The 13,364-nt window shown below is 42.0% G+C and overlaps 1 protein-coding gene across 1 annotated transcript in view; it reads left to right on the top strand.

Annotated features, from left to right (window-relative positions):
- Window positions 1-13,364, top strand: part of RHPN2 (rhophilin Rho GTPase binding protein 2) — a 114,307-nt gene that overhangs the window by 61,587 nt on the left and 39,356 nt on the right. The window contains 3 exon segments of the mRNA XM_030204425.1: window positions 3,490-3,677; window positions 8,421-8,577; window positions 9,368-9,487. Of these exon segments, the coding sequence (XP_030060285.1) occupies window positions 3,490-3,677; window positions 8,421-8,577; window positions 9,368-9,487 (465 nt within the window).

Raw genomic sequence — 13,364 nt, 5'->3', positions numbered from 1 at the left:
CCCTCCTCATCTTTCTGTCATACTCCTGACTATCAGTTGGAGATTAAGTGCTTAGCTATACAAAAAGCAAGATGGAAACTATGGACCTAATAGCCATTTTGTGTAATAGTTACTAATTTCGTGTATCAGTGTTTCTCCTACCATATAGAATGATATAAGAGGTCCTCCTATTTCTGGCGCATTTGAGTTTTGTCTTGGGGGCAGTATCTCTAAATGAGTTAGTTTTGTGCATAGCATGACTGTAATGAACCACATCCTAAGTCAGAGTATGTTGGGTATAATCTGTTAATATATGGCCTAGCTTTAAGGCTACCACTGGAATAGTGATGGCCAAAGCTATGCAGCCTAAAACAACTGAAAAAAATACTGACTAGGTCAAACAGCAAGCAAATGATTTAATATTTGAGAATCTGAAAAAAGCAGGTCTGAACAATGAGTCCTGCCACAAATTGGTACAATTTTTAAATCATATACAGCACCTGTAATGAAAGAATGATGGATCAGATGAATAAAATGGAGCTTATTAGTTTTGTATAAAATGATACAGAGGTCATACAGAGTTCATAAGATGGTGTGAAAAGTATTGCAGCCGGAAGATGTGAAACTGTTATCTCAACGCTTCCCAAAACATGTTGATAATTAGCAGTAGCTGAGAACGGAAGGAGGTGGGCACATCCGACAGCAGACCGCATGGGAAAGTATGATCTCAGAAAGTGAGAAAGATTAGGAGCAAGGTTTCTCACCATTCACTTCTATGGAGAGGTTTGTGTATAAAAGAGGGGAGATTTTGGCTTAGTTTGAGAGTCTTCTCCAAAGCTTCTGTCAGACGGCGAAGCCCTGTGCGGCTGAAACCAGAATCTGATGTCTGTATTTGTATCAACTTGAAGACCTGTGTTTGGGTAAGAAATAAAATGTATCTATCTATCTAAACCTATCTCTGTCTTTATTTTTATTGATTCTATCTTCTCTTTACCTTACATTTAGCCTACAAGGTAGATCATATACAAGTGACACTCAGTCTTTGCAGAAACTTAGACAGATGTTTAATAAGATTTATGTGGGAACATAAATGGCCCAGAGTATATCTAGATCCAGAAAAAAAACAGAAAGCAGTAATTATGGGAATTAGTTTTTAATTACGGCTCCTAATGCCACCCCAGAATAGACCTTGTGATTGGGTGACAATGGAGGTTAGAGAAACTATACAGAATCTGTTATATGAAATAAGTACCTTTAGTCCCCCGTGTGACGGAGTCAGAAAGAGGTCTATAAAAAGAGGTAATTAAAACAATCTTAATCAATCAAACTTACTTCTGGTACTTACCTTCATATTGACAGTGTTACAAAGGGAGCTTCCTTCTGGAGTTCAATGGCAACTCATTGAGGTGTGCTTGGAAATTCTTTTTGATTAAGCCAGTGGCTCCCCAAAAATTGGGAATATTTGTGTTTCTGCTACGTGCTTTGGTACTTGAGGATCTAATTTCTCTCTATTTGTTGTACAGAATGATCACTTGGTGATGACCCTTCTGTTAGTAATGCCATTTTAGTGTTTTGTTTGCCTCTTTCACCATGTTCAGCTTTCTTGTAACAAGCTTTTTGTCAGTTGGACTGGGAACTGCAATGAGGAGGCACTGCTTTATGGATTGCCATTGTAGAAGGCCTGCTCTGATGGATAAAGCCCATCTACACAGGGGATGATATGCTTGAATTGAGCCCCTTACCACTTCTATACACTGATACACGGCTCTTTCTCAGTATACATTATGTTTTAAGGCTATGAACATGAGTTTTTGATTTACAGTCTAACCCACTTAAGATTGCATTCAAGGGACCGTTCAAATCATGTGACTTTAAGTGGAGTTGACACTTTTATTTTTTAATTTGGATTTTGCTCACACCTTTTTCAGTAGTAGCTCAAGGTGAGTTACATTCAAGTACATTGGGTATTTCTCTGTCCCTGGAGGGCTCACAAACTAATTTTGTACTTGAGGCAATGGAGTGTTAAATGATCATGAGGAGCAGCAGTGGGATTTGAATTGGCCACCTCTGGATGTCTAGGGCGATGCTCTAACCACTAGGCCTCTCCTCCACATTAACAGTTGCTGACATTTACAGTGCACAAAAAGAAGAGAAGACAGAGCCAGAGGTTGGTTTTCATATTTCTGCTTTTATTCAACCAAATAGACACGCTACAGTATACAGAACATGAAAAGGAGGGTAACATTCAAATCAAATATACTGAAGGAATTTGGTATGGTATGGTGGGGTTTTCTGAAGGGGGTTCAGCGAGATATTCTGAGAACAGATACATCGTGATGCCAGTGCCACTGTGCCATCATGTCAGAGCCATGAGGGCCTATGCAGCCGCCCATGTCACCCCTGCCTAAGATCAGCCCTGCAGCTCTACTAAGGCAAGTAAACTAACAGTTCACCTTAGAAAGAATAAACCTATCTATGCCTCAAAAGCACCCCACCAAGACATTTTCTCTCTCTTGTTCTCAATAAAACCCACTCAGCGTGTGTGTGTGTGTGTGTGTGGGGGGGGGGGGGGGTGTTTCACCTGCATAAAGGATGATAAAGTCCTATGGGCATTCAACAGAAGGTGTATGCCAGCTGATCTAGACTAACTGAGTTGTGATATGTAATCTAATATTTCCTGCAATTCTATTTACTGTTTACAGTAAATTGTTATATACTTAAATGATACATTTTTTTCCTTTGGAGAAGGATGCCTTTTATTTATTTGTGCTCTAATGTGCTTTCAGATTAATTGAAATCAGAGAGAGGATCTGGCACCATGAGTCGTCTTTCACAAATACCCAGGATATTTTGCCCCCGCTTTTATTATTTTCCCTTACTTAGATCAGCCATTGTAGTGACAATCCTTGGCTAAAGGTCATACAAACTATTCTCTTTGGAGCAGGCAGTCATGGTTCCTGAATCTAGCTGTTCGGTGCTTGCTGTTGAGTGCTTCTCAAGGCTTTCTTCCGTTCTGCAGGAACTCCAGCCTTGAATAACACAGGCAGTAGAGTCATAACCTAGGAAAGTAACCCAGGTCCTCTGCTTGGCAGTGCATACTGCTTCTGCTGAGCTAGTGGACCAGAATGTACTTTTCTAATGGAGCTATTTGTGTATGGAGCTGCGTCAGATTTTGTTGTAATCAGTCCAGCAAATTAGCTCAGTTCTGACCCTGCTTAGTCAATGAAACTCCAGGGTATTGTGCAACCAAACAAGACCTCTTTTTATATACTTAGGTCACATGGTTACAATGTCCAGTCTTAGTAAAATTGCTTTTCTGGGCTTAGCTGAAATGATTTAGAACAGTTCTTGGAACCTTTTTTACAGCTGGAGGTCAGATGTTCTTTCTGATGCATATTTTATAAGGTCATATATTTCGGCTTCTACTATGCACAACAATCATATGCATTAAACTTAAAATAATTTCTTTTTAAATTCATATATATTTTAAGTGTTGTTTTGATATTTCAGGAGTTCTGAACTACCTAAAAGAAACATTTACTCACACGCCTAGCTATGACATGAGCCCAGCCATGCTGAGTGTGCTAGTGAAGATGATGCTAGCTGAAGCTCAAGAATGCTTCTTTGAGAAGATCAGTCTGCCTGGCATACAAAATGAATTCTTCACATTGGTGAGAATGGCACAAGAAGCTGCAAAGGTACTCTATTCTGAATGATTTATTAATATAACTAGTAAAACAGGCCTGTTTCTGACACAAATGAAACGGGCGGTAGCAAGGTTTTCCTCGGAGTGTGTATGTTTGAGAGTGTGTGTGTGTGAGAGGGAAAGTGTGTGTGTGTATGTGTGTTTGTGTCAGAGAGAGAGAGTGTGTATGAGAGACAGTGTGTGTGTGTGAGAGAGTGAGTGATAACCTAGTAACCCTAGTAGCGCTTTAGAAATGGTTGTTGTTGTTGTTGTATAGAGTATGTGTGAGAGAGAGTGTGTGTGTGTGTGTGAGGCTCCGAGTTCCATGCCCCCCTTTCCTTGGAGTGTGTATGTTTGAGAGAGAGAGAGTGTGTGTGTGTGAGAGGGAAAGTGTGAGTGAGAGACGGACAGTGTGTATGTGTGTTTGTGTCAGAGGGAGAGAGTGTGTGTGAGAGACAGTGTGTGTGTGTGAGAGTGAGTGTGTGAGAGTGAGTGATAGAGTATATGTGAGAGAGAGTGAGTGTGTGTGTGGGGGGCTCCGAGTTCCAGGCCCCCCTTCCGTCCGAGGTGCAGGCCCCCCTCCCTCCCTCTCCTCCCCTCTGAGTTCTTGGCCCCCCCTTCCCTCCGAGTTCCATGCCCCCCTTTCCTTGGAGTGTGTATGTTTGAGAGAGAGAGAGAGTGTGTGTGGGTGGGTGAGAGATGGAGTGTGTATGTGAGAGGGAATGAGTGAGACAGAGAGACAGAGTGTGTGTTTGTGTCAGAGAGAGAGAGAGAGTGTGTGTGTGTGTGTGAGAGAGAAAGAGTGTATGTGAGAGAAACCACAGAGAGTGAGTGTGTGTGTGTGTGTGTGTGTGTGAGAAAGTGAAGCATTCGTGCGCTCTGTAAGGCTCCCTCTCCTCAATTGACGTCACGTAGTTCTGGAACATTGCAGGAATGCTTCCAGGCTTGAAGGCTTCACTTTCTGGGTTCAGAATGTTGGAGGTGCATTTTATTACACAGGAAGACCTCAGGCTATATTTGACATTTTGTGCCCCTGTTTTGTTCTCTTTGCTTGACTGTTTATGGAAGAACTGCCATGCTTGCCATTGAAGAATAGGAATATTGTTAATTGAAGTTAATTCTGTATTGTTAAATATCAGCTTGGTTTTTCTTTTCAAATGTGTATTGTGTGGCGTTTGGAAAATACAGCATACTTCAGCTTTATATAGCAGTTTCAGATTAAAAAAAACATTTTTGCTGTATCTTTGGGATTTACTTTCTTAAAAATAAGTAGTTTGTCATGTTTTGTAATGTACTATTGACAGGGGAAAAAAAAGCTATGAAAATTGTAGCTTTAGATTTTGTTAATTTAACTTTTATTATTTTCCATTAATATCAACCATGAAAAAAAATGCATGTATGTGTTCAAAATAGTCAGCAATTAACATTGGTCTGACACAAACATATAAACAAGAAAAGAGATTTGGTTCATAAATCACTCTGAACTCTAACTGGAACAGCATACATTTTCACTAAGCTGCTATTGGAATACCAAAGCATCAGTTGCTCACCAAACAGGAAGTACTTGTTTTCATGCTGTTCTGCTGGCTCTGTGAATTAATTTTTACAAAATGCTGTTCCTTTAAAACAAGCATAACTCAGCAGCCAGGTTGAATGCACCCTCTTACCCTCTAGAGCACAGGCAGCTCCTTGTGACTGGGCAAGCCACTTAACCCTCCATTACCCCATGTAAGCCGCATTGAGCCTGCCATGAGTGGGAAAGCGCGGGGTACAAATGTAACAAAAAAATAAAAATAAAGGGCCGCAAAGTGGACATGAGAGAACTCCGGGAGCCACCAAAAGATTTTACAATTACACATGTAGTTTTAAATGCTAATTTAGAATTCACAGGGATATTTTTTTAAATACTCACTTTATTTTGGCGTATTAATAGTTGTATAATCCATAAATGTGACTCCTGAGTAACACACTTATGAGAGATCATTAAGATGAAGACCAATGTTACTAACTGGGAATTAAAAATTTTCCTCTTTATTTTTTATTTGTAGCATTTGTACCCCACATTTCCCACCAATTTGCAGGCTCAATGTGGCTTACATTTGCCGTAGTGGCGTTTGCCATTTCCGGTTAACAGAATTACAAATGGTATTGTATAATGTGCATATGACAGGGTATAAACAGGGTATAATACCCCATGATATGGGTATTACTAAGACTACTACTACTACTTAACATTTCTAGAGCGCTACTAGGGTTACGCAGCGCTGTACAAATTAATAACTAAGGACGGTCCCTGCTCAGAAGAGCTTACAATCTAAAGGACGAAATGTCAAGTTGGGTAGTCTAGATTTCCTGAGTAGAGGTGTTGTGATTAGGTGCCGAAAGCGACATTGAAGAGGTGGGTTTTGAGCAATGATTTGAAGATGGGTAGGGAGGGGGCCTGGCGTATGGGCTCAGGGAGTTTGTTCCAAGCATGGGGTGAGGTGAGGCAGAAAGGGTGGAGCCTAGAGTTGGCAGTGGTGGAGAAGGGTACTGAAAGGAGGGATTTGTCTTGAGAGCGGAGGTTACGGGTAGGGACGTAAGGGGAGATGAGGGTAGAGAGGTAAGGAGGGGCTGCAGATCGAGTGCATTTGTAGGTTAGTAGGAGAAGCTTGAACTGTATGCGGTATCTGATCGGAAGCCAGTGAAGTGACTTGAGGAGAGGGGTGATATGAGTATATCGGTCAAGGCGGAAGATGAGACGTGCGGCAGAGTTCTGGATGGACTGAAGGGGGGATAGGTGGCTAAGTGGGAGGCCGGTGAGGAGTAGGTTGCAGTAGTCAAGGCGAGAGGTAATGAGAGAGTGGATGAGAGTTCGGGTGGTGTGCTCAGAGAGGAAGGGGCGAATTTTGCTAATGTTGTAGAGGAAGAAGCGACAGGTCTTGGCTATCTGCTGGATATGCGCAGAGAAGGAGAGGGAGGAGTCGAAGATGACGCCGAGGTTGCGGGCAGATGAGACACGGAGATGATGAGGGTGTTATCAACTGAGATAGAGAGTGAGACAGCAGTGATAGATTTTTCCAGGTGCCCTGGGAGGAGGGAGATCCCTGCCAGTGGGCTAGAGAGAAAGTAGGATGCCTGCTCAGGGGAGGGATTGGCAGAGAAGATGAGGTGAGTGACAGCAGAGGTGGAGTTGGAATATAATAAAAAGGATTGAAGTGTGAGGTACACGAGGTATTTGGTTCCCTGTACTTCCACCAGATCCTTGGGGAGCATTGGGGGATCCTGGAGTGAAATAAGTAAATGCAGGATGAGTAAAGAAGTAGTTGCTGCCCTTATAAATGGCAACTGAGAAGGAGGCAGAGCTTCTGGTGGTTAAAGGAAATCCAGCCTGGAAGCAGGAGCTAGAGCAGGAGAAGCGTGTTCAAGGCCTAGGTGCAGTCCTGCGAGGAAAACAAGCTGCTTCGGGCCAGCTCCGGAAACGTTCTTTCTGTTGTGTCTTGCCTGATCTGACACAACTTCTTATGTCCACTGGAGCCGACTATGTGGGTGCTGTGGGTGCTTGAGCACCCCCAATATTGAGAAAATTCCTTGTATGTGTCCAGGGAGGGGTTATTTCCATTGGGCTTAGCACCCCCAATAATTTTAAAAAGTTGACTCCCAAGCCTATGTCTGCGTAGGCAAGACACAACAGAGAGTACTTCCGGGGCTAGCTGAAGCAGCTTGTTGATGCTGCTGGTGGCCCACAGGAATGTTGGAGGATTGCCGGGGGGGGGGGGGGGGGGGGGGGGGGGGGGAGGGAGTGAGAGAGAGAGATACCAGACCGCACAGAGCAGGCAGGAGGAAGAGAGACATGCTGGACTTCGTTGAGAGGTAGGTGGGTGGGACGGATGAGTTAAGAGATGATGCCAGAATGCGGGGAAAGGGGATAGTGGGACAGAGATGACAGAACGCGGGGTGGGGAGAGGGAGTTGAAGGAAGAGAGAGCTCAGATTAGGAAGTGGGGAATAGAGGGAGGGAGACAGAGTTTTTACTTAGACTGCTTATTTTTCTGAAGGGCTATTTTGTTATAGGGGCTATTTTGTCAGGGCTATTTTGCCCAGGCTGTTATGTCAGGGTGCCAGGAAATAAACAGCACAGATTTGCAGCTGCTATTTTTGTGTGGTTACCTATGTATAGCTATACAGATACTTATGGAAATACAAAAATATGCATATAAGTGTATTCTCTGCTTCTGTCTCATCCTCAGGAATGTCTCCCTGCATAGCTGTAAGAAAAATGCAGCAGGCAGTTTTCAAAAACTCCATTTCCACACACTCTTTTTATGCATGGAAATACCTTGCAAATTGCCTTTTGTATGCCTCTAAAGACGTATTACAATTTGGCAATATACTAGCCAGTCCAGTTGAAGTACCACTTTAGGTATGGGTGTATGATAGACATATTTTCCAGAGCACAGAGCTGACTGATTCCCACTGTAGGATTATTTTTCCTTCTACTCAATGATACATAATTTATTTTTAAATGAAAAGTGTTATATTATGCCACATTCACAGTGGCATAAATTCAAATGAGACCCTGTGACAATTTTGGAACAGGATTGTAGGACTAGCAGAGGAATCTACTTTATGAAGATCCCAGGAGCAGCTGCAAGTAGGCTCCCCTTCTGTGGATCCCCCTATTTGGGCAGAATTTGCACTACTTCACATTCACAAAAATTTGTGTATATATTTATAGCTATAACAATAGATAGCTATGTCTTTATGTTTTTTTCTAGGTCAGTGATGTTTATGTTCTTGTCCACAATGCCATGAGCCAGGTGCCAATTAAAGACAACATCCCCTATTCTTGGTCCATCATGGCACAAGTAAAGGCTGAACATTACAAAGCTCTTGCCCACTACTTCATTGCCACTGTTTTGATCGATCATATCTGTAAGTAAATTAATTCCTGCGAATAATTTTTGCATTGTATACGGGCAGTTTGTTCATCAGTTCTTAAATTTGTTAATGGTGGCATTTTCTGTAGATGAGGTGTACGAACAGCCTATGGTACAGCTCCAGCTGTATATCATGGGTGAGACCATCTGTTTGGGCCTCAGAAGGGCTAAGAATTGCCCACAGCTTGGTTGCTGCTAGATGAATGGAGATTATTTTAGCACTGAAGAGGTTTTCCATTCTAGTGCTGTATCCAATATTCAAGGGTCCAAGCAGGGCCACTGAAAAGGGGGGGGGGGGGGGGCAAATTTTCCCAAGCCCTGCGCTGGGGTCTGTCTCCTGCTCCTGTGTGTGGGGACCAGTTGATTGCGTTAATGCGATAACCCAGGTCCCAGCACATAGGAGCAGGAGAGTGACTGACAGACTGAGGGAGGAGCAGACACAGGAAGGTGTGTGTGTGTGGGGGGGGGGGGGGGGGTGGCAGCCAGAGTGAGTGGGGTGGGGGCAGGGGGCTGCGGCATCCCCGCCCTAGGCCCGGCTCTGTCTCTTGGCAACCTTGGGTCCCAGCATATGATGGCGGCGTATATAAAAAAGACAAAATAAGAGAGAAAACTAGCAAGATGAATAAAGATTTATAAATATTATTGGAAAATAATTTCCAGGTTATTACATTGTTTTAATACTGTATCAGAATTCCAACAAAGATTTGGTATTTGTTTGTTTAAAAAATTTGCTGTCTGGAAAAGAAATCAAAGGTTAAAGTAGTTTGGTGCTTTGTGATTTGCAGTGAAAGCCAGTGATGATGAAGACAAACAGGAAAAGGCTTGGGCCCAGTTATATGATCACATTCCAGAAGGATTAACGCCCTTAACAGTGTTAAAGGACAAACTTCAACGAACACAGCAAGGTAATCACCACATTCACTCACTGAGTAAATACAAAGACATTTTTGTTAACAGAAGTTTGAAATTTGTGAGCAATAGTGCCACATCATGGCAGCCACCTTGTTCTTTCTTGGCTAACTCTTTCATGGGTGGAGTGCTATTATGAACTCTTTTTTTTTTTTTTTTTTTTCCATACTGGAAAGACTTTCTTAAACCTGAATTTCCATATAGTCCCACCAGATCAGTCCAGATGGTTGGGTCTGTGCTGTCTTGTTAGTTGATGGTCACAAAACTACTGAGAGCAGCTTTGTGTGTGTGTGGGGTGGGGGGGGGAAACCAAAAAGATTTTACAGTGGTCCCAGTCCCCCCCCCCCCCCCCCCCAAACAACCCTTTTCTTAAAGGGCAAGCTTTTTCTTGTGCCTCGGACTTTTCCCTTGGTGAAAAACATTGAGTGCCTGAATTTAATTGCTTCTCAATAGTTTGACTAGCTGCTCCCTGTATCAGTGCTTTCTTGGTATTTATTTTACCCACTGTGGTTTACCTGAAAGAAAAGACTGCTCTAGAAAATCTTTTGTTTTTGACTCTAATGGTTTTCATTGTCAGACATCCCTCCAGAGTTGCTGGTGTGTTTTCACTGTGGCAGTGCTGCAGGATAAAAGCAAGCTCTGTTCTGGTTGTGAGGTGCAAAGGTTGGCTACTGTGGTGGGGGAGGGGGGAAATACCAACAGTGCTCCAGTTCCTCCTGCTGAGCACAGACAGCAGGTAGAAGTTGCATCACACTCAGTTTTGGGAACAACTGCCACCATGTTTGCAGTACACCAGCGGTTGCTACCAGAGGTGAGCCTCCTCAGTTTTTTTCCCTTCCCCTGGCAGCAGTGGATCCTTCTCTTGTGGATAGGTCACAAAACTTAAATTTTTTGCTCAAAAGTTCTCGTCTGAATGTGTTCTCTTGTTGCATAAAGCTTTTTGTATGTGCAGAGATTTACCCTCCACTTCTTTTGATTTATCGAATTTCCCTGCTTCTTCTCCTTATGTAACTTTTAAGTAGCCCAGGTTGGGAAGAGTAGAAAATAAGGATGATAGGCTTCTTGTAATCTGTGGAGCAGAGGAGGAGCTAGATTTAAGTTTAACAGAGCAGTAGTTTGGGCTAGGTGAAAACATCCTTTCTGAGGGAGATGAAGTTCCACTGGGAAAGGATCCTTCTGTGGTCTGTATTTTTGGTAAGGAGAATATGGGTACTTTAATTTCCTAGGTTTTGTCCATTCTTAAGATTGTGGTGGATAAACCCAGTTCTAGTCATGGTTCCCAGGGACCCCTTGTACTTGATATCAGAAAGCTTCCAAGGAGTTCCTTCTCCTTCAAGTGATAGATGAATATTATTTCTGTAGAATGTGAGATTCTAGATGCTAGTTTTCATGTTAAGTGGTTTATGGCTAGGCTTTACCTGGTAGCTTCTCAGTCTGAAATATTCGAGCTGACTAAGGGAGATGCCGTGGTTTTAGGCTATGACAAAGAAGACTACTCTCTCAGTTGAGGGAGTGCAGCATTAAAAGATCCTCAGGACTACATGATGGAGGCTCTTTGAAGCAAGCATTTGAAGTCTTTGTGTTAGCTTTGTAGGCAGTTATCTGTGGAGGCTATGTAGTTCGGACGCGTTTTAGGTGGTCAGTGCAGTTGGTGGAAAAAGTTATGCAGTTGAAAGCAGCGGACGATTAAGGTTCTGCCTCTTTAGATTTGGGCACGACCTATTTAGTGGAAGCTTTTGATGATTTAATTGGAGCTTCAGTAAAAAAAATATGGCTCTCCTTGTAGCTGTTTGGCATATTTTATCTGGCTCAGAAATTGGTCTGCAGATGTTACTTCTAAAAAACTTCTCTGTAAATTATCTGTTAAAGGAGGTTTGCTTTTTGATGAGGATTTAGAAAAATTAATTAAAGTCCTTCTGTCCAAGGTTCCTAGGTTTCCAGAAGATTACCTAAAACTTTCTTTTAGAGATTTTTCTTCTAGAGGATGCTTTAGGGAGTCAAGAAATATACAGCAGGAAGAGTGAGTGCTACTCAGTGCAGTAGTTTTCATTTCAGGGGTCAGTCCTTTCTAGGAACATTGGGTACTACCAAGAGTTAACAATGAAGATTTGCAAGCTTACCCTCTAGTGCCTTTCATAGGAGGTTGACTAAAGTCAGTTTACCAGAGGTGGACACAGAAAACGATGGAGGGATTGGTAACACAACAACTGATGGAATACCTTACAAAATTCTCAATCCTACATGAATTCCAATCAGGTTTCAGACCACAACACAGAACCGAAACAGTCCTAACAACCCTGATAATGAAGTTCAGAAGTTTAGTAAGCCAAGGGCAGAACATTCTGCTAATGCAATTCAGCATCTCGAGTGCATTTGATCTAGTAGATCATGCAACACTGATGACCCTTCTCAAGTACCTGGGAGTCACCAATACAGTGGCTGCGTGGTTCAATGGCTTCCTAAAGAACAGATCCTATATTGTATGTACAACCAGCTATCAGCCCCCTGGATCTCCAAGTGTGGGATCCCACAGGGTTCCCTGTATCACCCACACTATCTAGTGTAATGATGGCTCCACTCAGGAAAAAACTAGAGTTAATGGGCTTAAACCCATTCATTTACGCAGATGTCACCATCTATATACTTTACAACAACAATATCACAGAAATAATGGACAAAGTTAAAATAGGTCTGGACCTCTCGGAAAATTGGGCTGAAACTTTCAAGCTCAATCTGAACAAGGATAAAACCAAATTCCTGGTTCTGTCAAACCCACACAACCCCATAATCCACCAAAACTTTACAATAAACCACCAAACTTACCAAATTGGAACGCAGTTAAAACTACTGGGAATCATTCTTGACAAACATCTAACACTAGATAATCAAATATCAGCAGTAACATCAAAATGCTTCAGAACACTATGGAAACAAAGAAGGATCAGAGACTATTTTCCTGGACAATCATTCTGGGTGATAGTACAATTGGCCATACTATCAGAACTAGATTACTGCAATGCAGTATACGTTGGTTGCAAGGAAAGTGCACTGAAATAGCTGCAGACCGTCCAAAACACATCAGCTTAATGTTGAAGAAGTTGAAATATGAAAGAGCTACTCCACTACTCAAATCACAACACTGGCTACCATCCAAAGCAAGACTGATCTTCAAAGCGTGCATCATCATCTACAAAATATTATTTGGCTCTAGAATACATGCTAGACTTGATAGAACTATCCCCAAGAAATGCAAGTCCTGAAACCAGAAGCTACCTACTTCTTCACCTACCCAACTGCAGAAACATATCTTACAAATCTATCTACATGGCCGGATTTAACTACCTGGGTTCCAAATGGTGGAACTCAATATCAAAGAACAGAAGAAGTATTTAGAACTATCTCTAGTTCATAAATGAACTGAAAACATACCTCTTTAAAAAATTCTATGAGAGATAATACAACTATGCCTTCATTATAAGCCCCGTACACAAAATGTAAACTGTAATTTCTAAAACCAGCACCATTAACCTCAACTTAATTGTAAAACGTAATTCAATACTGTAACTGTCAAACAGAATGTAATTGTAAGCCATTTTGAACCAAAACTTGTTTTCGGAAAACAGTGGGATACAAGAATGCCTAAATAAATAAATAACCACAGATCTTTACTACTACTACTACTATTTAGCATTTCTATAGCGCTACAAGGCATACGCAGCGCTGCACAAACATAGAAGAAAGACAGTCCCTGCTCAAAGAGCTTACAATCTAATAGACAAAAAATAAAGTAATCAAATCAATTATCAAGCAAAGTACTTTGCTTTGAGTATTAGAAGTTATTCAAGGTGGCTACATTCTGAAGTTTTCTTGGTC

Source organism: Microcaecilia unicolor, chromosome 5 (genome assembly GCF_901765095.1).
Source record: "Microcaecilia unicolor chromosome 5, aMicUni1.1, whole genome shotgun sequence".
Lineage (NCBI taxonomy): Eukaryota > Metazoa > Chordata > Amphibia > Gymnophiona > Siphonopidae > Microcaecilia > Microcaecilia unicolor.
This window is presented reverse-complemented; position numbering and strand designations above follow the sequence as displayed.